The sequence below is a fragment of the Ammospiza caudacuta genome, chromosome 25 (assembly GCF_027887145.1).
Source record: "Ammospiza caudacuta isolate bAmmCau1 chromosome 25, bAmmCau1.pri, whole genome shotgun sequence".
Classification (NCBI taxonomy): Eukaryota; Metazoa; Chordata; class Aves; order Passeriformes; family Passerellidae; genus Ammospiza; species Ammospiza caudacuta.
The window spans coordinates 4,048,771-4,072,622 of record NC_080617.1 but is presented as its reverse complement, the minus strand read 5'-3'; the positions used below and the strand labels follow the sequence as shown (position 1 = coordinate 4,072,622).

The following is a 23,852-nucleotide window of genomic DNA, read 5'->3' as shown; positions in this document are numbered from 1 at the left end:
TGCCAACTTCTGAATGGAGGCAGGGGGACCAACAACAGCACTGACTTCACAACCAGCAGCAGCAGCACATATGGAGGCAGTGTGGCCCAGCTGGAAATAACCCTGGAGGTGTCAGGGCAGTGCATAAGGGCTCTCCTGGCAGCCTGGAGGTGGAAAAGATGAAATTCTGGCTGCTGGAGAAACAAACAAAGCTGCCAGGCTGGAGGTGCGTGTGAGCCTGGGCTGGGCTGGGGAGGCAATCCCAGGCTCTTGCAAAACATCTGCAGGCTCCCAGCTCCACCAGGACACAGCCCTGGCTGGACTTGGATTGGTTTAACTCAGTGGAGAAGCAGCAGAGACAAACAGAAAACCAGGAGCAGGGTTTGGCCTCAGGAGAAAACAGAAAGGCAAAACAGGCTGGGACCTGCAGAGCAGCACCTGCAGGGGATGGGGATGGGGCTGTGAGCCCTGCTGGGGTCACCAAGGGACACCTGCTCCTCCAGGAACTGTGGCACAGAGGGGACCTGCAATGGTCATGGCCTGTCAGGTTCATATTTTCTGAAAAAAAATCCCTTTGCCCAGGATTTTTCTCCTGGGAAGCTGAGAAGCCTCAGAGAAAAGGAAAACAATTCTTATCTCATTTGCTTCTCCTGTGTTTTGCTCCTTTGGAATTTGTTTTAAAAGGAAACCAATTCTTATTTCATTTGCTTCTCCTGTGTTGTGCTCACATGTGGAATGTGTTTGGCAATTGTTTACCCACAGGTGATTGTTCCATTGAGTTTCTGGGAATTGTTTTTACTCAATGGCCAGAGTCAAACACAAGCTGTGTCAGGACTCTGGAAAGAGTCACAAGTTTACATTATTATCTTTTTAGCCTTCTGTAAGTATCCTCTCTTTATTCTTTAGCATAGTTTAGTTTAGGATTCTTTAATATAATATTATATTATATCAAGAATATAATCATATATAATAAATATATAATAGTATACAATCAAAATAATAATATATAATGCATGTATAATAATAGATAGAAATAATATATATTATATATATAAATATGTATAATAAAGTAATAAATTAGCCTTCTGAGAAAATTGAGTCAGAGCCAGCCTTCCTTCCTTCCTTCCTTCCTTCCTTCCTTCCTTCCTTCCTTCCTTCCTTCCTTCCGACACTTCCTTCCGACACTTCCTTCCTTCCTTCCTTCCTTCCTTCCTTCCTTCCTTCCTTCCTTCCTTCCTTCCTTCCTTCCTTCCTTCCTTCCTTCCTTCCTTCCTTCCTTCCTTCCTTCCTTCCTTCCTTCCTTCCTTCCTTCCTTCCTTCCTTCCTTCCTTCCTTCCTTCCTTCCTTCCTTCCTTCCTTCCTTCCTTCCTTCCTTCCTTCCTTCCTTCCTTCCTTCCTTCCTTCCCTCCCCATTGTGTCCCTGACTCCAAGCATCTCTTGGGGACCTGCCCAGAGTCTGTGAGAGTCCCACAGAGGATGTGACAGTGCTGTGTCACATTCTGAGTGCTGCACATCACCCCATGAGCAGGGACAGCAGGACATGGAGGAGCCACAGCTAAGCTTCAACATCTGGTTCTGTGCATTCCTATATTGTAATAAAATAACTCTTCCCACAGATTTCACATCATCTTTGTCTGGGCATCAGTGAACTGTGACGAGAGAAACTTTGTTCTTTGTGGTTTTCAGAGGAACAAAGAGGCAATCTCCTTCTGATGAGGTGTCCTGGCAGCCTCCTGTGCTCCAAGGCTGCATCTCGTGCTGTGAGTGCAGCCCCAAGTCCTGGGACAGCTGCCTGCTCAACCTGCAGAGCCTGGGGGGCTGTGGTTCTCAATCCAGGGGACAGTGAGAGACCCTCAGTGCAGCCCACAAGGGCCAGGAGCAGCAGCTCCCACACAGAAAGAGGCACCAGAAACACACCTGCAATCTGGATCCCACCTTTCTGGCCCCTGCTCAAGTGGAAGGGCAACAAAGAACATAAAACAGCTGATTAAACACTCACAGTCCCAATGAAGTTCAGGGAGGGCCATTCCCTGCAGGCTCCACAGGAACAGCCTCAGCACCTCCCAGCGTGGGCAAAAAATGAGACAAAAAATGCATTTTCCCTGGAAAATATGGACCTGCCTGGAGGTGGCTCAGCAGAGGGAGTGGGCATAGAAAGCCATGGAAAATTAACAGTACAAAGCTGGGCCAGATCACACTTTGCATGGAGCATGGGGCTGTCCTTGCTCCCAGGAGCAGCCCTGAGGTCCCACAGCTCCTCCCAGCACTGCTGCTGCACCTTGTCTGCTTGTCTGGGTTTAGGGCAATTTTGGGAGAAAACCTTGTGAAAAGGTTTCCTCTAGAAAACCAATTCAAGCAGCCCTTCCCCCAGCTGGTTCAGGAACAAGATTTTTTTTGGAGAAAAGTGGGGAAAATTGTTTATTTAACAGGTAAAGCCTTCACCAGCACAAAAAATGAATAACATCAAACAATAAAAATTCTTGCTGCTCCAAAAGAGATGACAAACTCAGAAAGTTCCTCCGTGGGCTATAGCTTGGTTCACTCAGTCTATTATCAGTCTCTTATCAATCCCTTATCAGTTTCTTATCAGTTCCCTGGCCTGGCCCCATGGGCCACAGGTGGAGCTGCTGGAGTTCTTCTGGGTGCTCAGTCCAGAGCAGGTTTAAAGAGATCCAATAAAAAGAAAAACCAAAGTCCAGGGAACTTCTCTGCCTCTGCTAGATAAAACTACCTAAAAGCAAAGGAGAGCTCTGTCCTGCTGTCTGTCCGTGCTGCAGACAGCACAGGAGCAGGAATGTGGAGGGGTGACTGCAGCTTCTGATAACAAACTGTGCTTCTTCTGCCCCCTTTTCCTCTCAGAACGAGTCCTAAAGGTGCAAAACTTATTTCTGGGCTAATCAGATGAATGAGGCTAACTGAAGCCACCCCAGGATGCTGCTCTGGGCTCTTTGCCTGTGGTTGTGACCTCCACTTGTCTTGCTGTGCAGTGCTGCAGTGGCTCCTGGCCTGCCTGTCATCCTGTGAGGACAAAACCTCCACAGCACAACAGAATTGTGAAGAGAATCCCTTTATTCTCATCTGGCCAGCACAGCCTGTCACCCATCAGCTCCCTGTGTTTGTTGGAGACTCCTCTGGGCTTATCTTAAGCCTCCCACTTGAGCAGGGCAGGAGGGCTCACAGGGCTCTGGAGGGTCAGGGGAACATTTGGCTCCAGCCACCCCTTGCTGGTGATAAATGTCTGGAGGGGAATGTAGGAAATGGGACAGACTTGGCTGTAAATGAGAGCATGTAGGAGTGTCAGGGGGTTGCACAGTCAGGATGGACAGAGAGCAGAGATCTCTGCAGCCAGGGCTGGGAACTTGTGGTTTATTGCAAAGGGCCTGGGTGCAGGGCCCTGCTGGGAGCTGCCAGCCACAGCTCAGAGCAGGCCCCAAAGAGGGAAAGAGAGATAAAGAGAGTGGGGAAGAGAGAATGAGAGAGTAAAAGAGAGGATCAGAGGGTGAGGTTCCCGTTACAATACAATAAATCTTCTTCTGGTCTTGGAATTTGGGGTTTCTTGCAAAGGGCCTGGGTGCAGGGCCCTGCTGGGAGCTGCCACAGCTCAGAGCAGGCTGAGAGAAGAGAGGGGGAGAGAGGGTGAGAGAGTAAAAGCATAAAAGGCAAGATCTACGAGACAAGAGGTAAGAGTTAAGAGCATAGAAAAGTAAGTAAGCAAGGTTCCTGTTCCAATACAATAAATCTTCTGTGCTGAATATTCTCATTCTCACTAACCAATCTAGTACAAGATACAAATCCTACAGCATTTCCATACAGCCTATAAGAATCATTACATTCCCACACTGGGTTACATTTTAAACCCTAAAAACTCCTCTTTGGGCCCTTCTGCCAAGCTGGCAGGGTCTGCTCTGAGCCTTGGGCCTGTCTGCAAGCAGAGGGGATTGTTTGATCCAAAGGGGATCACCTTCAGCTGGCCATGCCATTGTTTTCCAGTTGTTCAGTAACTGAGGGATCTCAATGCTTGCTTTCATTTCAATCTCGCTTAGAGTTTCTATATTCTCACAATCTTTTGCCAGACAATCATATTTATAAGGCTTTCCTGTTTCATCTTCCCCAACACATGCACAAAGTGGTTTCAGTAGAACCTGAGCATTTTTAGAAGGAGAATGTGGCCCCCACTCCCAGCTCTCCTTGTCCCTGTCCCCTGATACACCATGGAGCAGAGCAGGGATTTCCAGCTAGAAATCTCCAGTAGCCATTTCTCAGTAGGATTAGGTTACATCTATTCCATGATTTAGCAGTCTGTTTGGGAAAAGGGATTTCATTCCTTTGCTTCTTCTTGTCAGAACGGATTTGCTGATCCCAAACATGTTCCTCACACTTTATTTAGGGCTTATTATGCATCATTTACATTGCTGAGCTGTCACCAGGCTGTCTGCACGGTGCAGGCAAGCAGGCAGTGCACTTCTCTGCCCTCCTGCTCCCCTCCCAGATGTGGAGCTGGCAGGATGAGGCAGTCAGGAGATCCCTTGTCTGATACCATTTGCCTTTTGGGGGTTATTCCCCTCTGTTCAGGGGCCAGGCAGGCTCAGCACAGATGCAGATTTCCCCCAGCTACATTCCCAGGGTCAAGTCACCTGCAGCAGAACACAAATTTTTTGATTTGGTTTTGATTTTCTCATTAAGGGATGCCAAATGATGATTCTTGAGTCCAGCACCTTTTCCTGTGCCTGTATTTTGACAGGAGGTTCCCCAATGCCTGCAGTGCTCACTGGGGGGATCACAGCAATGTCAATATTCTTTCCTAAATTACAGCCCTCCCTGGCTGTAATTTATGTTTAATGCAATTTATATTTTAATATTTAATGTTATTTAATGTTTCCTCCCTGGCACACTGCAGGGGGATCTGCCTCCCCCTCAGTACCAGCATGAGAAAATGAGCAGAGATCCCAAACCTCTATTGCTCCAGAGCTGCTTTTTACCCCCAAAAATCCATGGCTCTTGTAGGATTCCATGAACTGACCCTAATTTACAGCCCTCCCTGGTTGTAATTTATGTTTAATGTAATTTATATTTTCATATTTAATGTTATTTAACGTTTCCTCCCTGGCACACTGCAGGGGGATCTACCTCCCATCCAGTACCCAGCATGAGAAATGGGCAGAGATCCCAAACCCCTCTTGCTCCAGAGCTGCTTTTTACCCAAAAGGAATCTTGAATCAAGATTCCTTTATCAATCTTTGGAATTCCTTTATCAATCTCTTAATCAATCTCTGGGAATCAAGAATTCCCAATAGGAATTCTTGTAGGACTCCATGAACTGGCCTCTGGGAGCTCTGTAAGAAAAAGGAGCAGTGGCATCAGATGTCAGATCCCTGATGATCACTTGGGAGGGGAAACACAGGCAGGACTGACTGCATGGACACTGCAGCACTCACTGTTCTGTCCCATGTGAATGCTCTGTCTGATGTACTAAAAGCTGCATGGAGCATAAATATGGAATTTATTCCAATTCATGGTGGCAATTGCTGTCCTGCATCGAAGCAGGAAGCTCTCCTACATGCAAAGAGCAGAATTTGTACTTCCCAAAGCATGCAGCTTTCCCTGCTACTGCCCAGGAAGGACAGGCCTGTCCTGGATTCTGCTCTCAAAAGAACAAACAGCAATCTTGTTGGGATGCCAGGACCCATCCAGAAGGGCATTTTTTCCCAGTTAATTAACTGAACACTGTTTCTTTCCAGGTGAATACCTGAACCAAAGGTGCCTGCAGATGTGACTGTAACAGCAATTGTTCCTGTTCAGCATTTGCCCTTTAGTTCAGAACCATCACTCACCTAAGGAAAGGAACATCAGCCTGGTGCCCAGTGGGTGCTGACCCCAAAAGGGCCTCAAAAGGAACAAGCTGAGCCAGGGAGGGCCTCCCTCCAAAAGGCACAGCCCTCTGAAGATTTCTGAGTGAGGACCCCAAATCAGAGACAGCAGAGCCTCAGGAGCTGTGAGGAGGTGAATGTGCAGGCTGGCACGTGTCCTGGGGCACAGGTGACATCCTGCTCCCTGCTGCTCCTTGGCCAAGGTCTCCTCCAGCCCCAGGGATGCCTTGAGATGGCTGAGCTAGAACAGAAACTAGGCAGAGCTGAAGAATAAATAGGGATTTATTAAAAGGATCTCCTCAATGGATGCACCTTGGGCAGCACAAGAGCCCAGCCAGGGCTGCACCCAAGATGAACCAAAATGGTCCCAAAATGAATTCAAGATGGACCAAAATGGTCACAAAAATGGACACCTGGTCATGAGGTATCTCACTTTGATCAGTTCTGCTCCATTTGCATATTGGCGTTCATTGTCCAGTTACAGCTTTAGGTTATGCAGTCCCATCCTTCTTGTTTTTCTCTCTTCACTTCACCATTGTTTAAGCTCTTGGGCCTGAGATTTGGATCATTTGTCCTTGGTCCCCAGCTAGAGAAGGAATTGTTTTGTCTCCCTATCCCTTTGTCTCACCATCCCCTGATATGAAGCTCAGACCCACACACTAAAGCTGCACAGAATCTGAAAAACACAAAAGCTCAGACTTGAGGCATCCCCAGCAGATGCTCTGCAGGATCTGGCTCTCATTTCAAGGGATTCCTGGAGCACAGAGCAGGGCTCAGCACCTGGAGCCAGAGCTGGGCCCCCCATCCATACCTGCTTATTTTAGCCCATGATTGCCTGGCTTCTGATAACCAGATTATCTTTCTGTCTGCTGTTAAATACTCATTGAAGTCCAGTGTGTTTCACCTGGGTCAGGGCCCCCGTGGAGCTGTGCATGGTGGGAGGCAGGGCCAGGGCCAGGGCAGGCTCTGGGGCACCTGGCAGCTTTCAGCACACCTGGCAGGACATACAGAGCCTGCTGACAACAACTGCTTGTAAATGCAAAGCTCCATCTCCAGTTACTGCTGCCCTGCCCCAGTCAGTCCCCTGCTCTCCATGAGATATGTTCCAAATGATAGCATTTGTCTTTAATAAATGGGCCCTACACAAACTGCCTCCTATGGGAAACCTGGGAGTTCTAAGTAAAACCTGATGTTTCCATTTCATTATTATCCCTTTGCTCTGAGATGAATTCCAACCCATCCCCTGTTTAATATCAGCCAAAGGTGTGCAGTGGGTTTGTGTTGCTATTTATGAAATTCATATTGCTGGGCCTAATCTGTTTCAGATCACCTAGCTGTGTCTGTGTCTGCATCAGCTTGCCCCAAATCAAGGATGTTCTTTTGCCATGGTCACTGGCATCACCAGCACTCAGGAAAAATAAGGGCAAAACTCCTTCCATGGCCACAAAGCATCTGGAGGCAGATATGAGGTTCTTTAGTGAAATATTTCCTCAGAATACTTTCTGTGATATTTCCTTTTAAGGCCAAATCTGCCTGTACTGGTCCCTCTAAAGATACTCTGGATATATCTATATCTATCTATCTATCTATCTATCTATCTATCTATCTCTATATCTATATCTAATCTATCTCTGTCTCTATATCTCTATCTCTATCTATATCTATATCATCTATCTATACTTTATACTTTTATACTTTAGAGTATCTATACTTTAGATACTCTAAAAAGGTATCTGAAATGTAGGATGAGTTTCCATGAATCTGAAATGCTGCTTGAGTTTCCATGAATCTGAAATGCAGGATGAGTTTCACAAATCTGAAATGCTGCTTGAGTTTCCATGAATCTGAAGTGCAGGATGAGTTTCCATGAGTCTGAAATGCAGGATGAGTTTCCACAAATCTGAAATGCTGCTTGAGTTTCCATGAATCTGAAGTGCAGGATGAGTTTCCATGAGTCTGAAATGCAGGATGAGTTTCCACAAATCTGAAATGCAGGTTGAGTTTCCAATAATCTGAAATGCAGGATGAGTTTCCAGGTGTCAGAGCAGGCTTGCTGCCTCACTCCTGCATGTGCTCTAAACCTGAGGAAGAGGCTGGCACGTGCCAGGCTGCAGCATTTGGGGTATTGGGGCTCTCATGTGTGCCTCTGGTATGGCTCTGGTGTCAAACCCGCTGATCTGTGTGCACAGCTTGGACCCTGGGATGCTACAGCTGAGAAATGCCTGGCAGGTAGAGGATGATTTCTCACCCCCCTGATGCCTTGAGAAGGTTGATCTAGAATTGACACCAGGCAGAGCTAAAGAATAAAGCAGGGATTTATTAAAAGGATCTCCTCAATGGATCAACCTTGGGCAGCACAAGAGCCCAGCCAGGGCTGCACCCAAGATGAACCAAAATGGTCACAAAATGGACACCTGGTCAGGTCTCACTGTGATCAGTTCTGCTCCATTTGCACATTGGGGTTCATTGTCCAATTCCAGCTTTAGCCCATGCAGTCCCATCCTGCTTGTTTTCCTCTCTTCAGTCCATGTTGTTTGTGCTCTTGGGCCTGAGATTTGGACCATTTATCCTTGTTCCCTAGCTAAAGAAGGAATTATTTTCTCTCCCTGTTCTGTGCACAGAGCTCACCATCCCCTAATATGAAGCCCAGACCCACAAACTAAAGCAGCACAGAACCTGAAAAATATAAAAGCCAAAACCTGAGGCATGGCCCTCAGCAAACACCTGTCACAGCACCCCTTGAGAGCACAAAACCCACCCAGAGGAGAGCAAAGTGTCACAGCTAGGAGCACCTGTGTTTGGTTAAACAGGTGTAAACCATGCACTGAGAGACCCCTTGAGTCCAGGGCTTGTGTTCTACCCTTCTGTCATGTCCTGGTGCTGCATCACCCAGACATTTCTGACCAAAGCAATGGGATAATCTCTGCCCTGTGGGAGCTGTTCTGCTGCTATCTTTTGTTGCAGGAGGGGAAGCAGAGCTGCTTTGCTGCCTGCTCATCTTTGCAGAGATCCCTGTTCTGATTCAGCCTCAGAAGGGAATGAAAATCCCTCAAATAAGCTCAAAAGATTTAGAAATCCTGCTCAGGGAGGCACCATCAGTTTGTGTCACTGCTGGAGAGGGAAGGGAAGGTATTACCTGAAGCTATACAGCTGTGAAGAGCAGGATGGGAACAGAGACAAATTGCAGCTGGATTTCTCTGCTCTCCGCTTTTCCACAGCCACTAAAAAAACACCAGCACAGACAGCAAATGATGGAAACCACAGGGCTTTAACTGAGCTCTCTGGCCTCAAAACTGGGTCATTGGGGAAGGTCTGGACAGGACAAACCCCATGTGCAGGGCTGGGGTGCAGGACTGTGACCTGCAGGGACCCTGGTGCACACTGACTCACAGGCTGGCTAGAGAGAACCTGAGTTTAGCTCATAGCAAATGCCTTTGGAGGATGGAAAAAATAAACCAGAAAAAGAGAGGCTGACCCACTTGAGTTCCATCTGTTGGGGTTTATAACTGTTCTCCTTATAATTGCCAACAGACAATGTGAATTGCAATTAGCTAATTGCTTGCTAACTTTGCGTTCTAATAATAGCCATGTTCCAGAGTTATACAAGTTTGGAGGCTGCTGCTGTTCCCTTGCAACTGGCAATAATAAATAATATCATATTCCCTCAGCTTTGCCATTTCTTCCAAGTTTCATCCCCATGCAAATTGCTCCAGCATGTCCTAATCCCTGACGGGAGGGCAGAGGCATCAACAGCATTTATTTGTAGTTGCCTGCACTACAGGGAGGGTTCAGCACTGGGAAGCTGAGGCTCCTGTGTCCCAGCAGGGCCAGGAGATGCCTCTCACCCTGGTAGGGTGGCAGCAGTGGGGTCTGCATGCCTGGAAATGCAGCCCTACCCTCAGCATGTCCTTGGTTAGAGCTTTTCGGAGATTTTGGGGTTTTGTTTGGATTTTTGCTTTCCCTTCACAGGCTCAGATGTGGCCCTGGCCCCTGTAGTGACATGTTTTATTGCCAGTAGCTTCAATAATGTCAGCACAGACTCAGACTGGAGCTTTCACAAGCACAGGCTCTCAGCTGTGCAGTGATAAGAAGGGTCTGGACCCCAGTGGGGCTCCTGAGGAGAATAGGGGTCAGGTTGGGTGCAGAGCCCCAGCATCTCCTGTCTGGGGGCATGGAGAGCTCCCTTGCACACCAGTGAACTTTTCAGCACCCCTCTCTGGGCTGTGTGACCTCCAGCTCATTACTGCCACGCAGATGCAGCTAATTGAGGAGCAGAGCAGCAGCCTGATCCAGCAGAGTCAAGGCCAATGAAATGAACATCATTCCCTGGCACACAAGGAACTACTGAACAGGGAGCTGCCAGCAGGCTGACATCTCCAGAGCTTACAGACTAATCTCATTAAACACAACCAAAAAGCCTTTCAGAGCTGGGGGAGCCGTGTCCAGCCAAAGCTGGGCTGGATTATTCACCTCTGGGGCTTTTCCTCATGCTTGGTTCCCTGTCCTCCCTGGCACCCCAGCACTGCCCAAACCCCCCTGTGCCAGCTCTGGGCCCCCCAGATGGGGCTTGCACAGGGGCTCCTGTTCAGGTTCCTCGTGAGCAGGATTTTGTGAGTGCCCCAAGTGCCCTCAGCCCCTGCTTCCAGCAGAGCAGCTGCAGCTTCTTGTTTCTAGAACTGCTTCTCCTCTGGGCACAGCTGTGCTGGCTTTCTCATCCCTTTCTCCTCTTTCCTGCTCCTCACAAGTAGGTTTATGAAGTTTAAAAGCACTCCTTGTGCAAGGCTTGTCTTCGTCTCTCACAACCTGGTCTCACCCCTTCCCTGGGGTTCGGGCAGAGGTACCAGCACTGCACCATGAAAGGGAGTTCTCCTTGGCAAAGCCACAACTAGAGCTCTCCCCCAGAGCAGCTGGGGATTGCTGTCCCTCCCCATGGCTCAGGTGGCTCTGGCTCAAGCCAAGCACACAAGGAGCTGGAGGAACCCAGCCAAAGGAACAGCTTTGCTCACTTCTGCTTTGGCTTCATCTGTGAATGTTTTCTCTCAGCTCTGGTTGATGAGTTTCAGACTGAGGGAACATTAGGAAACAAAAGGGAGAAGGCTGTGACACATTGCAGGATGTGCCAGGAACCAGCAGTGATGCAGGGCAGCTGCAGGGCTCTGCTGTGCTCCTCACTTTTACTGTCCCACAGGACCTGCCAGCCTCACCCTCACCTGGCTGTCCCTGCACACCGACAGCTGCCCAGCACCAGCTGCAGCCTCTCTGCTCACCCCAGCACCTGGGCACCACTGATGGGGGTCTCTGGTGGTGGGATGACCCTGAGGTGTTGGAAAGTCTCTTTTTCCCAGCTCTGAGACCAAAGAACAACACAGGATTCCTTGGCTCTCGTTCTCAAGGTTGTTTATTTGCTCTTATCTAATACGTTGTTTGTCTGTCCTGCTGAGATCTGTCTGGCAGGTCAGTTTGTGGCACAGTCCTTGCCCTCAGGGTGGTGTTGTCTTTTTAAACTAAAAACTACATGTACTTTATTTACAATAATTTTCCAATACCTATCACCTATGTTAGACAGTCTGTCTCTACTCCAAACCAATCCCAAAGTGCCAACATCACAGCAGAAGATGGAGGACAAGAAGAAGGAGGAGAAAGACAGCACACATCCAGATTCCTCCATTTTGCCTCCTGAACCCTCATTCTAAAAACCCCAAAATTCTACATTTTCACCCAGTGATAAATTCACTATCATTCTGTTCATACCCTGTGGCTTGTAACTCTTCACACAAAGTTGATAGTTTTTTCCATGGGCTAAAATCAAAGGCACAGGTGTTTGTGACTCCATGCCAAGGTCTCTGAGCCCCCTGCCAGGGTCTGGAGTCACCCAGGGCAGCCAGAGGAATGTCCTGGTTCTGACAGACCATCCCCTGCTGCCCCACATCAGTTGTAGCTTCTCTGCTCATCCCAGCACCTGGGCACCATCCCCTGGTGCCCCACACCCCCACGGTGGCACTGGCTGGGTGATGCCAAGGGGACACACACAGGGTTTGTAGGAAGCCTCTCCACTCAGAGCAGGAGAGAAGGTAGCAGGAGGTGCCAGGGTGTGACAGCTGCCCAGCACAGTGTCCCCAAGGCCACTGGCAAGCTGCAGATACTGGCACAGGAGGGCAGGGTGCCACAGGAGCACTCTGCACCCATCCCTCCTGCTGCCCCCATAGAGATCAGTGCCAGGTGCTTTGGGACATGAGGCCATGAGGTTTGGCCAGCTTGAATTTATCTCCCAACCTCAGGGGAGCAGAGCAAAGGTTCTGTTGAGCTCAGTGTGGGGCTGAGGCTGACAAGTGGCCATGGACTACACACAAAAATGCTCTAAAGCTGACAGCACCAAATGTTTCTTCTCCATCTAGCACAGTTGTTTAGGATTCAGTGAGGAACAAAACTGCATCTTGTAGGTTTTAATAAAGCTCTTGGCGAGCAGTTCAAACACCAGGGGAGAAGCTGGAGAGAGAGGTTGGATTTATGGGAGCGGGAGGAGATCGTTTGCTTTCTTAGGAACTGGAAAAGATTAATAGTGTGCAAAGGCTCTTGGATTCATTCCTCACATAGCAGAATGGTTAGGAGACTTACTGGCTTGATGTTCTTCATTCTGCTTTCCCCAGGCAGCCTAGAGACTGTCTGGGCTGTGGAGAGAAGGACCAGGGAGAAGAGGGAGTGTGGGGGTGTTTGCAGGGGTCCCAGGATGAGGGAAGAGCTGAGAATCTTGACTCTGTGTTTCAGAAGGTTGATTTATTATTTTATGATATATACTATATTAAAAGAAAATTATATATTAAAACTATACTAAAAGACTAGAAGAAAGGATTTCATCAGAAGGCTTGAAAGGAAAAGAAAGGAATGATAATAAAATTTTGTGACTGACCAGAGAGTCTGAGACAGCTGGACTGTGATTGGCCATTAATTAAAAACAACCACATGAGACCAATCAAAGATGCACCTGTTGCATTTCACAGCAGCAGATAATTATCGTTTACATTTTATTTCTGAGGCTTCTCAGGAGAAAAAAATCCTAGCAAAAGGATTTTTCATAATATCATGGTGACACAGGGAGCCATCAGTGAAGAGGCAGATGTGGCATGCCGGGGGACAGAGGGGAACCCAATCTCAGGGTGCTTTTTTGGGAAATTAAATATATGATTAATATTTCTGTATGTTCTGGTGTGTGGGGAGGCACTGGTAGCTGGGGAGGTGGTGGAAGTACAGGGCAACAAGGCAGGTTCATCCTTCCAGCACATCCCCACTCCTGGGCCTGGGGTGCCAACAGCACAGAACCATTCCCCACTCACTGCACACCCATCAGATCTTCAGAACCTGCCCCTCCCTGGAGCTCAACAGGGCAAAAGCTGTGACAAAGTCACAGGCACTAGAGAAACACTGAGCCAGGACTGGGGAACAGCAAAAAGCCAGCTAACATGTAGTGGAGAATGTTTGCTGTGTTTCAGAGCAAATAAGTACTCAGGCAGCCCCTCAGCAAAGTCACAGAGGAGTTCTGCTTCAGGCCAAGATGAAAGTCTCAAAGAATAAGCTCAAAAACCACAGGGACTTGTGAAGCCCATACTTGGTTTATTAAATTAATCACAAAGCTTTTTATTACATATTTCTGCCTCTGAGCCACTTTGCACTTCAGTTCAGGTGCCAAATCCTTTGTCTTTTCCATAACTGTGGGCTCTTGTAATACACTCAGTTTTGAAATCTGTTTCAAATCCATGAGCTTAGGCTGAAGCAAAGCTTTTGGGTTTGTTTTGGAAATCTGGTGTTACCAAGAGCAGGTCCCCATTTCTAAGCAGAACTGCACCAGCAGTGCCCACCCTATGGGAGGAAACAAAACAACCACACATGAGTCAGGTGCTCTTATAAATGTTTGTGGGCATTTGAATTTAATAGCTGAATTGAGTTTGTGCTTTTCCTGTAAGTGAAGAATAACTGTTTTCCAATGGAGTTAGCAGGAGGCAAAGCTGAAAATCAAAGTGTGAGCTTTGTGTTTCCTGACAATTTTCCTTTAACAAGGTAGCTCCAGCTGCTAACTGCATTTTATTGCATTCCTCAAAGACAGATCTCCGTGCAAGGATACTTTTAAGAGCTCTACTCCAAAAATAAAGGTACTTGGATTTATTTTTATGGTTACATATATTTTACCAGTTGGTCTCACAGCCTTTAGTGCTGCATTACCCATAGCCTCACTAAGACACAGCACAGGCTGGATGATGCCATGATGAATTTTTGCATTTTATATATCCTTTATAGATCTTTTCTGTATCTTTTATGTATTCTCAGTGCTCTTAGAATACATACTTGTAATTTTTTAAGTCTGATAATTTAATATAGTCCTGGTATTCTGTCAGGCTAGAAGATCAAACATCCTAAAGGCCTTGTAGATGAAAGCTGGAAAGCCCTACACTATCTTGAAAATCCAAGGTCCCATCTAAAATATATCTTATAAACTAAGATTAAGCCCATCCAAAAGGGAATACTTTGAGATGAGAAAATGTGACACTGTTGATTCAAGCCTCTCATTGAAGCATCTTTATTAGATATACTAATTTGTAAAATCTATTAAATTCTACAATCTCTCAGGTGTACATTTCAGCATACTCCACCTTAATGAAGTGTTGCACCAAAAGGATCATTATTAAATTACAAGGTAAAAACCCTTTATCCCTTAACTGTGCCTGGCTCTTAACTTTAGGATCAAGGAAAAAGCATCACCCTGACAGGCAGGGTGATGGCAAGGAGTGGCCTTTGCACCTGCCTGAGGACCTGTGTGGCACTGCCAGGCTGAATGCCCACCCTGGCTCTGCTCACAGTGACTCCCAGGCTGAAGGGAGCTCTGCACACACAAGGAACCATGTCCTCCTCAGCTCTGGGGTCTCTGGCAGAAAATGCAGATCTGCAGTGGAACAACCCACAGCTGATCCCAATTAGAGTGCTCTGATGCAGAAATTCACTCACACCCCACAGAGAGCTGCAGACAAATGCAGCTGATGACACAGCCCAGGAAGCAGGAACAGCACAGAGCAATTAATCACACCAGAACTTCAAGGAGCACCTCACTCACCCCATTTCAGTCAGTCAGAGTCAGGGCACGGCCACTTTCAATGCAGAAAGCTCCCTCAGCACTTTGTTAGCACAAAGACAGACATCAGGGGCCAAACATCTGGGAGAAGCAGAACTGTGGGCCACCACTGAACTGTGCTGAACATCTCCCTGAATTTAAATCCATTTGTTCACTGGCAGGCTGTCCTGAAGAGAGGCTGACAGGAGAGGGGTGTTGAAGGGTTGTACAGCTGCACACATGCAAGGACAATTCTGCATCCAAGCTCACCATCTGGTTTGTGATTCACCCTGAGACACCAGCCATGCTCCAAACCCTGTGTAAGGAGCCAAGGCTGCACAGGCATGTGAGCCTCCACGAGGAACAGAACCCACCTCACCTCCACCCTGGGCAGGGCATTGTAAATGCACAGTGAGCCCTGTGGCAGGGAAGAACAATTCATCTGACTCCACGTTGTCAGAAGGCTAATTTATTACTTTATTATACTGTATTATATTAAAGAATACTATACTAAAAACAGAAAAGATACTGAATGCTAAAAAGATAATAATGAAAACTTGAGACTCTTTCCAGAGTCCCAAAACAGCTTGGCAACAATTGGCCAAAGAGTGAAAACAACTCACAGCAGAATGCAATGAAACAATCACCTGTGGGTAAACAATCTCCAAACACATTCCACATGAGCACAACACAGGAGAAGCAAATGAAATAAGAATTGTTTTCCTTTTCTCTGAGGCCTCTTGCTGCCTTTCAGCTTCCCAGGAGAAAACCCTGGGTGAAGGAATTTTTTCAGAGGATGTGAATGCCACAGGCAGGGCACCCAGCACCAGGAGAGGGTTTTCTTTGCAATTATAACTCTGTGTGTGAAGAACTGCAGCTAGAACTCATGATCCCCTATTCCTGATGGGAGCACTGGCAGCCCTAGCCCTGATCCAGCCCTTTCCCACCCTTGGCACCCCCAGCACCCCAATCTGCTCCCCTCAGTGTTCATGGGTCAAGCAGTGCCCTCAGGTGGCCACGGAGAACCAGGTTGGGGACACAGAAATCTGAGCACAAACATCACACCCACAACCTGTCCCATGCAATTCTTTATTAGCTTTCTCCAAGAAGCTGCAGTGTTATTATTAAATTTTTAAAAATCTCTTTGCCAGGATTTTTTCTCCTGGGAAGCTGAGAAGCCTTAGAGAAAAAGGAAAACAATTCTAATCTCATTTGCTTCTCTTGTGTTTTGCTGCTTTGGAATGAGGTTAGATTGTTTATCCAACATGTGAATTGTTTTTACTTAATGACCAATCACAGTCTGGCTGTTTTGGGACTCTAGAGACAGTCATAGGTTTTTAATTAGTATCTTGTTAAGCCTTCTGTCTGTATCCTTCCTCTATTCTTTAGTATAGTTTTAGATTAATATAATATAATATAATATAATATAATATAATATAATATAATATAATATAAGCCTTCTGAGAACATGGAATCAGATTCATTCTTTCCTGCCATGGGGGACCCCAGAAAATGCCACCCTGCAGCTCCTCACCAAATACACAGCTGGGAGACAAACACCCCACAGCTTCCTGGGAATGTTCAGAGGATCAGTTTTGTTGGCCATGGCCACCAAAAGGTGTCCCTGAACTGTCAGCAGTGGCTACCAGACAGTGAAATTTTAAGAGTGCATTCAGATTTGCTTCCTTCCTCCTCCATTCCCAGGTAGGATGAGTGCAAACACACTGCTCAAAGACACGAGGTGAGCACTGTTTCTAAACTCTAATCTGACATGTTTTCTTTATTTGTAAGGACAAATATCTTTCATGGCAGCAGCCTGAAGGACTCTATTACACTCACACACCTGCAGCACCTCATGTAAGTATCAACATTTTTACCATGACACAAAACAGGCATGGCAGATGAGGGAAAGGAGAAGTTCCACAGCTGGAGGTGACTCCCTTCTATCTTCATGGCTTTTTTGGCTCAGCCTCTTCAGAGATCAAGACCATTTCCACTTGAAAATGGTAGAGTCCAAGCATTTCATGCTGAGGCCAAGACTCAACTCATTCAGTTTCCAAAAAGCACCAGGAGAGCTCCCTCAGTTCCTCATCCCCTTTGCAGCATCACAGAACGTGCCAGAAGCTGGGCAGTGCCAGTCCCTGCTGCCTGTCAGGAGCCAGGTGAGCAGCTCACCTCGTGATGGTTCTCCACAAACAGTGAGACCTTCAGGAGAGTATCTGAGACAGAGAGAAACAACAACCCCGTCAGCCGAACGTGCTTTACCTGTATTCTGTATCCCAAAAACTTGTCTTAAAGGCAATAAAAAAAAAGTGTGGGTAGAACTGATGAGCACTGAGCCCTTGCCACACTGTGAGGATGTTGCTTCCAGCTGTGCCCAGGTGTGATGGTGAGTGTTTTCACCTGAAGCTGACCAAGATCTCAGAGCAGGGTCACACACTGCCACAGAGCTAGCACAGCCAGGCCTTTCCCCAGGGAACATCACCCCTCAGCTCTTTATACACAGAGGTACCTTGAACAACCTCATCTTCTTTGTAGCGCTCCAAAATCCTCTCCCAGGACTGCGGCAGGGCTTCCACGTCTGCCAGGCTGTCCAAGCTGAAGCGCTGCAGGAGCAGTTTGATCTCCAAGTACCTTCGTGCCTACTAAGGATAACAAGGACAAAAGAAACCCGCAGCACCTCCCTGACACCCCCAGCGCCGCCCAGAGCCCCCCGGCAGGATGGATACAGGTGCCGGTAGTAGCGTTCCACGTCCTGCAGCCCCTCCAGCACATCGGCCAGCGAGGGGCAGCGCGGCCCGCGCCTCAGAACCGCGGCCAGCCCCAGCTCGGCCGGGCCCCGCTCCTCCACGAGCCGCAGCACGGCGCTGCCCGCGGCCCCCACGGCGTCCCGCACGGCCCGCAGCTCCTCCCTGCCGGCACAGCGGGGTCAGGCGGGCCCTGGCAGCCCTGCCCGCCCGGCCCCGGCCGCCTCCTCACCGCCGCTGGCCGAGCTGCTCCAGCAGCGCCTCGGCCGCGCCGCGCTGCTTCCGCCACAGCCGCGCCCGCAGCTCCGGGAAGGCGCCCAGCGCCGTGGCGTCCCATGGCAGCCGCCGCGCCGCCCGCATCTGCGCCGCCAGCGCGGCCAGCGAGCCCAGCAGCGGGGCCGTGGCTGCCAGAGCTCCCCGTGCCGCCGTCTCCGCCCGCGCCACCGCCTCCGACCAGGCCCGGAGCGCGGCCACGGGCGCCGCCATCACCGCCGCCATCGCCGCCCGGCGCTGTTGCCGCTCGTCATCGGGGCGCGCCGCGCCGCCATTGGCCAGCCCGGGCGGCGGTTGCGTTTGAAGGAGCGAGCGCTGAGGGAACCCTCGGTGAGCCCGCCCGGAGGAACCGCTGGGGAGAGAACCCGCAAAAAATAACGCGCAATAAGCAATAAATAACCCGCAATAAGTAACAAGAACCTGCTGAAGAGAGAACCCGTAGTAAGGAACCCGTAATAAGAACCCGCTGAGGAGAGAACCACAGAATCACCAATGGCGCCCACCAAGAAAAAGGGCAACTCCAGCGCCCGCCACCGCAAAATGGAGGCGTTCCTCCAAGACTTCGACAGAGAAGGTAGGGCAGGGGGAAGGAGAAGGAAGGGATCGTGGGGAGGAGAGAGGGACCCGGGGCCTGCGGGCAGGGCTAATGCTTCGTCTCCCCGCAGTGGAGCGGCGGCTGAAGCGGATCGAGGCGGACGGGGAGCGCATGGTGCAAGAAGTGGAGCACATGTACGACATGGCCATCCTGAGGCTGCCGGCCGCCATCCGCGACATGAACTGGCTGGACTTCTTCGGTGAGGAGCGGGGCTGGGGGTGCTGGGCTCAGGGACCCCTTCCTCCGTGGATAATAATGAACCCCAGTGGGTGTAAGGGAGGGGATGGGATGGGATCTACTCTCCCTGCAATCCCCAGGGAAAGACCCCACTACCCCACTGCTTCTGTTCTCTGGTTTGTGCTGGGTTTTTCACCCCCATGGTGACAACCCTGCTGTGCTGTGTGAGTGTCCCCTGACATGTCCTGATGTATCTGATTCATTTTCTTTCTACCTGTAGCAAGAGGTGAAAACACACTGGAGGATGTGGCTAAGGTAGGTGTCCAGAACAAACATAAAGCTCTCTAAAGCTATCCTACTTTGCTCATCATACTGATGGTTACAAGTGAAACAGTTACATCAATATTTTCACAAAGGTTTCTTTAAAATTCAACAATAAGAGAGGCAGGTAAATCCCATCAGAGATGTGATTTATGTGGTGCTGCTCCTCCCTGTTGATCTTTCCTGATCTGCTAGATGGCACTCCCTAATCTCTAAGAGCACATGCACTTTGCAGTAAAGCACAGCATTTCTAAGCTGGCTGGGCAGCAGGGTGTAGGAAAGGCACACCTGCAGCTGCCAACCAGGCACCGAGTCCTGAGGGAGGCAGAGATGCATGAAAGGCCCAGTTTGAGCACAACAGCAAACAGGGAGCTCATCTGGCTGTAAAATTACTGGGGGTTTGCTCTGCAACTTTAACTTACACGAACTTTTGGCTGCCAACAATCCCAGTGGTGCCACAAGTGTTTTTAATTTTAGGCAGACACGGAAATAATGAAAATCCGCAGGCTGAGCACAGATATCGTCGATCCCCTGTTGGATATTGCTGAGAAGGGTGAGTTTAAACATTGTGGAAGCATGTTGTGGTTGCTTAATGTGAAGAATAGTTCAATTCTTGATCATGTCCATCAGTATGCTTAAACTAGGATAATAATTCTACTTTTATCCCTAGTACCTACAAGTACCTCTAATTAATTTCATTAAAACATTCAAAATAGTCCAAAGTAGTGCTCTGGCAACAATTAGGCTTTAGAATTTGGATTTCTGAAGCAAGTTGTTGCTAAAACTGCTTGTAGCTGTTTGCCTTCCCTGCTAAATAATAATTTAAAGTTGTTATTCAGTTAGATAATACTTTCTCTTTGCAGTGAGTAGAATCAAAAGGAGTGTTGAAGGTGATGAGGAAGCAGAGCCTCCATCACTTCCACGGCAGAAGAGATCTCGACTTGCCAACCAGTGTCCTTCAGAGGCTGAGAGTGGGGATGCAAGGACTGCCAAGGTGAGTGAGTAGCTGTTCTCTGGGGTGGAATTATCCTCAGGAGAGGAATTCCTGACTGAGCTGCTGACTAGGGCTGCCCAGGATGCCCTGAGGGGGACTGCACCAGCTGGTGCTTCCCAGAGAGTTCTAGCAGTGGGGAGGGTCCCAAAGGCTAGAATGCTGTTTGCTCTGGGCCCTTGTGCATGGAAAGGGACTGAGCATTTTGTGTGGAAGCCTCTTTGTGTGGACTCAACTGTCCCACGAGATGGAAGTAACTGATCTGGTGAGTGATGTGTGCTGCAGGTGAAGGCATCCACCAAAAAACCACGTGTGGCCAGAAGACCTCCCTCGGCGAGACTGAAGGGCATGAACAAGAGGTAAAGGGGATGTCTCTGTCTCCTCTCTGGAAATGGAGAGTGCAAATATCAATATCTCTCTTTGGTGGGATGGGCTTTGGTTTGGGGGGGAGAGTTGTGCCTCACTACAGGGCAGAACTGATGTGAATGACAGCTGGCTGTCCTGTGAGAACAAGCTGTCCCCAGTTTCGGGGTCAGTGGTTAGTGATAACCCCTGGGGTTCGTGGTGGTCACCTTCTCCAAGTGTCTGTACACTTGTTAGAGGTTGTGTTATGTACAGATATTTATTTCCCTTTTACAGATCAAGCAAAAACAGTTTCATCACTCCAGCTTCTGGCAGAATGGTTGATATGTGTGGTCAGGGAGGCACCTCCATGGTTACACCCAGATTTGATCCCAGGTTTGTTAACAGAGAAAACAAATACATTTCCCTTCTATCTCTAATCCAATCTGCCTTGCACCATCTGTTTATAACACAGCCTTTAGTGGCTCTTTGGACCTGAAATGAAAGACTTAGACTATGTTGGGAATGGTGAAAGTTTGCTAAGAAAGTTTCACAGATATGTATGCTTGGCAGAAAGATTTTTGAATATAGAATTTGAAGAAGGAATAGAAATGAAAGCAAGTTTTGATACAGAAGAAAAGAATTGCTGAGCCAGTCTTACTGGATAACCAAGGAGGCAAAGGGTGTGTTAGTTAGAAGGGGATTTTATGGCTTAGAGCAAAGAATAAACTCACTTTAAACAGAAGATGTTTTTACCAAGCAGAAAGATAGCGCAGCCAAACAAGTCAGCAGAGTTGCAAGTAGAAAAAATTCTCAGAATTTTCCACTGCAAGAAAACTGAAAACCAACTTCTAGCTTAAACTGTAATGTACTGACTTTTAGTGATTGGAGAACAGTAACATGAATATGGTAATTACAGTAGTTATGACAGGCTATAGATAAAAGTTATGGTATAGATTGGTTCTGCTGTATTGAGATGCTCAGCAAAGTATAGAATGCATTGTAACCAAGAGAAAAGTATAGAATGTATTGTAACCAAAAGAAAAGTATAGAATGCATTGTAACCAAAAGAAAAGAATATAATGCAATGTAACCAAGAGAAAAGGGTCTCCAGGCCTGCCTGCAGCTGGAGCTGACAGCTGCAGGCACAGGTTCTGTCACCCACAACCCTGGATTGCTGTAACCTCTTGGATGTAACAAACTCCATTTTGGAGAGCAGCCTGGAGTCCCACATCCCTCATTCAGGTTCTTACTGGTCTGCAGGTGCTGTGAGCAGACATCACTCTCTCCTATCTCGTTGTTTCAGGATGTTCAAGACACCGGGGCTGCGCACTCCCGCCATCAACGAGCGCGTTTACACCTTCTCTGCCAAGGGCAGCCCCCTGGCTGAGCCTGAGGATGTCATCCTCACCCTGCCCCTCGGTGGGGGAGAGGTAAATCCTGACCCTCCAGTGCCCAGGCACCTCTTGGAGCCTCACCTGCTCCCCTTCAGCCCCTCTTGTCTCTTTAGCTGTGCCACTGCAGTTTATCTGAGGGGTTGATTGAGTTTAAAACAAACCGGAAGAGGTTCTTAGCCAGAAGTGGGGACTGCTCAAGCTGGTTGAAACAACAGGAGGGTGTTTCATTGTGCATTCACTATAAAGCACTTACACTGACACTACTGCAGCTTTAGTGGGTTTGATGATGGCTGAATGCCCGTGCACTCACAAAAAAAAATCATTCACTCAGTGTGGCTTTATCCCCCATACCACAAATCAAGATATTTAAAACCACCACAGCCAGTAATGCATTAATGCTCGGCAGGAAAGGTGTGAGATGAGCTGAATGTAGTTCTCTGCCTGTCTATACTTAGATCTTAACCTCTTTTATTTAACTCTTTTACTGTCTTCAGCTGGCCAGACAGAAAACCTGAGCTTTGTGTTTGTTTCCACAGAGCATACGTTTGACAGAAAAGGATCTGACCAAGAAGAATTTCCTTCAGCTAAACCCCAAGGCCCAAGGGCTCATGCAGAAGCTGTCAGTAAGTCTGGATGTTTTTGTCAGCCATGGCTGTAAGGCAGTGCTGTCCCTCTCTCACCAGTCAGGGGCTTGCTGAGCTGCAATAGAAACTCCTATTTCCCCTGACCCCTTGTCTTGAATTTTGGCTGAGGTGAAGAAGGGAGAAGCAGGAACTTTACATCACATCTGGCTCAGTACAGAGTGGGGAAAAGAGCTGTTGTCACTCTGAAAAACAGAGCTGAGCTTTAGGCTGGAGCTGCAGGTGCTTGTGGGCTGTACCAGTCTCAGTTCTGATGGATTTCTCTTTCCTTTCAGGTTTGTCTCACACAGGCTTGCAACGAGGCAAAATTGCCCCTGGATGGAAGTCAGTGAGCAAGACATCCCTCTGTAGTTCTTGTTTTTATTTGTATATTTCTTTTATTGATATGCAGAATGGAAGCTAAAAACTAGTTATTTTACCTATGGTGTGTAATGGGAGAAAAATGAATGGAACTTTGGAGAGACATAAAATTAATTGAAAATTTCCTTTAAGGTTGAAACCATGACACTTCTCTTGGGCTTGCAGATTAGCAAGTGGGCAGAAAGCCTGATGGTTGTCATGTTAAGAGCCATGTTCAGAGTAAAGAACTCTGCTTCTCTCTAACTTTGTCTAGAATTTTCTTTTTCTAGAAAAAAGCCTGTTTATTTGTAAGCTGGTGCTCTGTCCTTTCCAAAGATGCCTCTTTATCCTTCATTTAAGCCTCTTTATGGGGCTATAAACAAGGATGTTGAGATTTTGAAACCTTTTCTGTATTTCAAAAGTTCTACTTTTGGCAAAACCAGGCCTGCACATGGTTAAAATGGAGATAAGCTGCAATCAGAGCTCTTTGGTGCAGGGTGTGGCAAAGCTTATAGAACAGCATTTATACATTAATTTGCTTTTGGAGAACAACCATTTTATTGTATGGAAGACCTCATGGATTTGGAAAACTCTCTTTGAGAGGTTTGAGCAGATTCTGAGTCCTAACTGCAGGTGGCAATAACATATCCCACTCAGCTCCACCTACACCTGCCTTGCTCTGCTGTGCACATATTAATTAATTAAAGGCATCCATTAGTTGAGCTGTAGATTAAAAATGTATGTGCTCATAGATGTGTAAGTTGAGATTGTGCTTTAAAAAAGGAAAACAAAATTAACTAGAATTTTAGCCTGGCTAGAAAATTCTTTTATATCAACACTGATTTAAAAGCTCTAACTGATCAGTCACCTGATTTAAAAGCTCTAATTGCAATTTTTAAGACCAAAGTTCTTCCAAAAGAAGTTTTCCTTAGGAAAGAGGAAGCTGCAGAGGGAACAAGCACGTGGCTGTTTCCCCAGGGCTGGGTAAGTGCAGCCTGGCAGGGAAAATGCATTTCTGCTTCCCCTGGCTGTGCCAGAGCTCAGCCCTGCTTCAGGCAGGGCTTCCTGGGACCTGGGGGACTCTGT

The 23,852-nt window shown here is 47.8% G+C and overlaps 2 protein-coding genes across 3 annotated transcripts; one reads left to right on the top strand and one right to left on the bottom strand.

Annotated features, from left to right (window-relative positions):
• Positions 1-13,491: 13,491 nt before the first annotated feature.
• AIRIM (AFG2 interacting ribosome maturation factor) lies at positions 13,492-18,188 on the bottom strand. Of its 2 annotated transcripts, XM_058819841.1 has the most exons (5): positions 17,923-18,176; positions 17,673-17,855; positions 17,456-17,577; positions 17,119-17,162; positions 13,492-13,700 (listed from the first exon to the last, which is right to left on the bottom strand). In XM_058819841.1, the coding sequence occupies exons 1-5, from the start codon at positions 18,174-18,176 to the stop codon at positions 13,671-13,673; spliced, it is 633 nt and encodes a 210-aa protein (XP_058675824.1). In that variant the 3' UTR covers positions 13,492-13,670. The 2 variants fall into 2 exon arrangements, with proteins under 2 accessions (XP_058675824.1, XP_058675823.1); XM_058819840.1 differs by lacking the exon at positions 13,492-13,700 and having other exon boundaries at positions 16,325-17,162; positions 17,923-18,188.
• An 86-nt stretch (positions 18,189-18,274) lies between these two features.
• CDCA8 (cell division cycle associated 8) lies at positions 18,275-23,001 on the top strand. Its single transcript, XM_058819843.1, has 10 exons — positions 18,275-18,537; positions 18,629-18,757; positions 19,016-19,050; positions 19,534-19,609; positions 19,920-20,050; positions 20,333-20,406; positions 20,687-20,785; positions 21,696-21,822; positions 22,323-22,409; positions 22,703-23,001. The coding sequence occupies exons 1-10, from the start codon at positions 18,456-18,458 to the stop codon at positions 22,757-22,759; spliced, it is 897 nt and encodes a 298-aa protein (XP_058675826.1). The 5' UTR covers positions 18,275-18,455; the 3' UTR covers positions 22,760-23,001.
• The last annotated feature ends 851 nt before the right edge of the window (positions 23,002-23,852 follow it).

Excerpts from the sequence above, each read along its gene's own strand:
- AIRIM (XM_058819840.1), bottom strand. The coding sequence starts at position 18,188 with ATGGCGGCGGTGATGGCGGCGCCCGTGGCCGCGCTCCGGGCCTGGTCG. Across the intron at positions 17,856-17,922 it reads GAGCAGCTCGGCCAGCGGCG|GGAGGAGCTGCGGGCCGTGC; the intron begins GTGAGGAGGCGG and ends CTGTGCCGGCAG. Across the intron at positions 17,163-17,455 it reads AGAAGATGAGGTTGTTCAAG|ATACTCTCCTGAAGGTCTCA; the intron begins GTACCTCTGTGT and ends TCTCTGTCTCAG.
- CDCA8 (XM_058819843.1), top strand. The coding sequence starts at position 18,456 with ATGGCGCCCACCAAGAAAAAGGGCAACTCCAGCGCCCGCCACCGCAAA. Across the intron at positions 19,610-19,919 it reads GTTGGATATTGCTGAGAAGG|TGAGTAGAATCAAAAGGAGT; the intron begins GTGAGTTTAAAC and ends TTCTCTTTGCAG. Across the intron at positions 21,823-22,322 it reads TGCCCCTCGGTGGGGGAGAG|AGCATACGTTTGACAGAAAA; the intron begins GTAAATCCTGAC and ends TTGTTTCCACAG.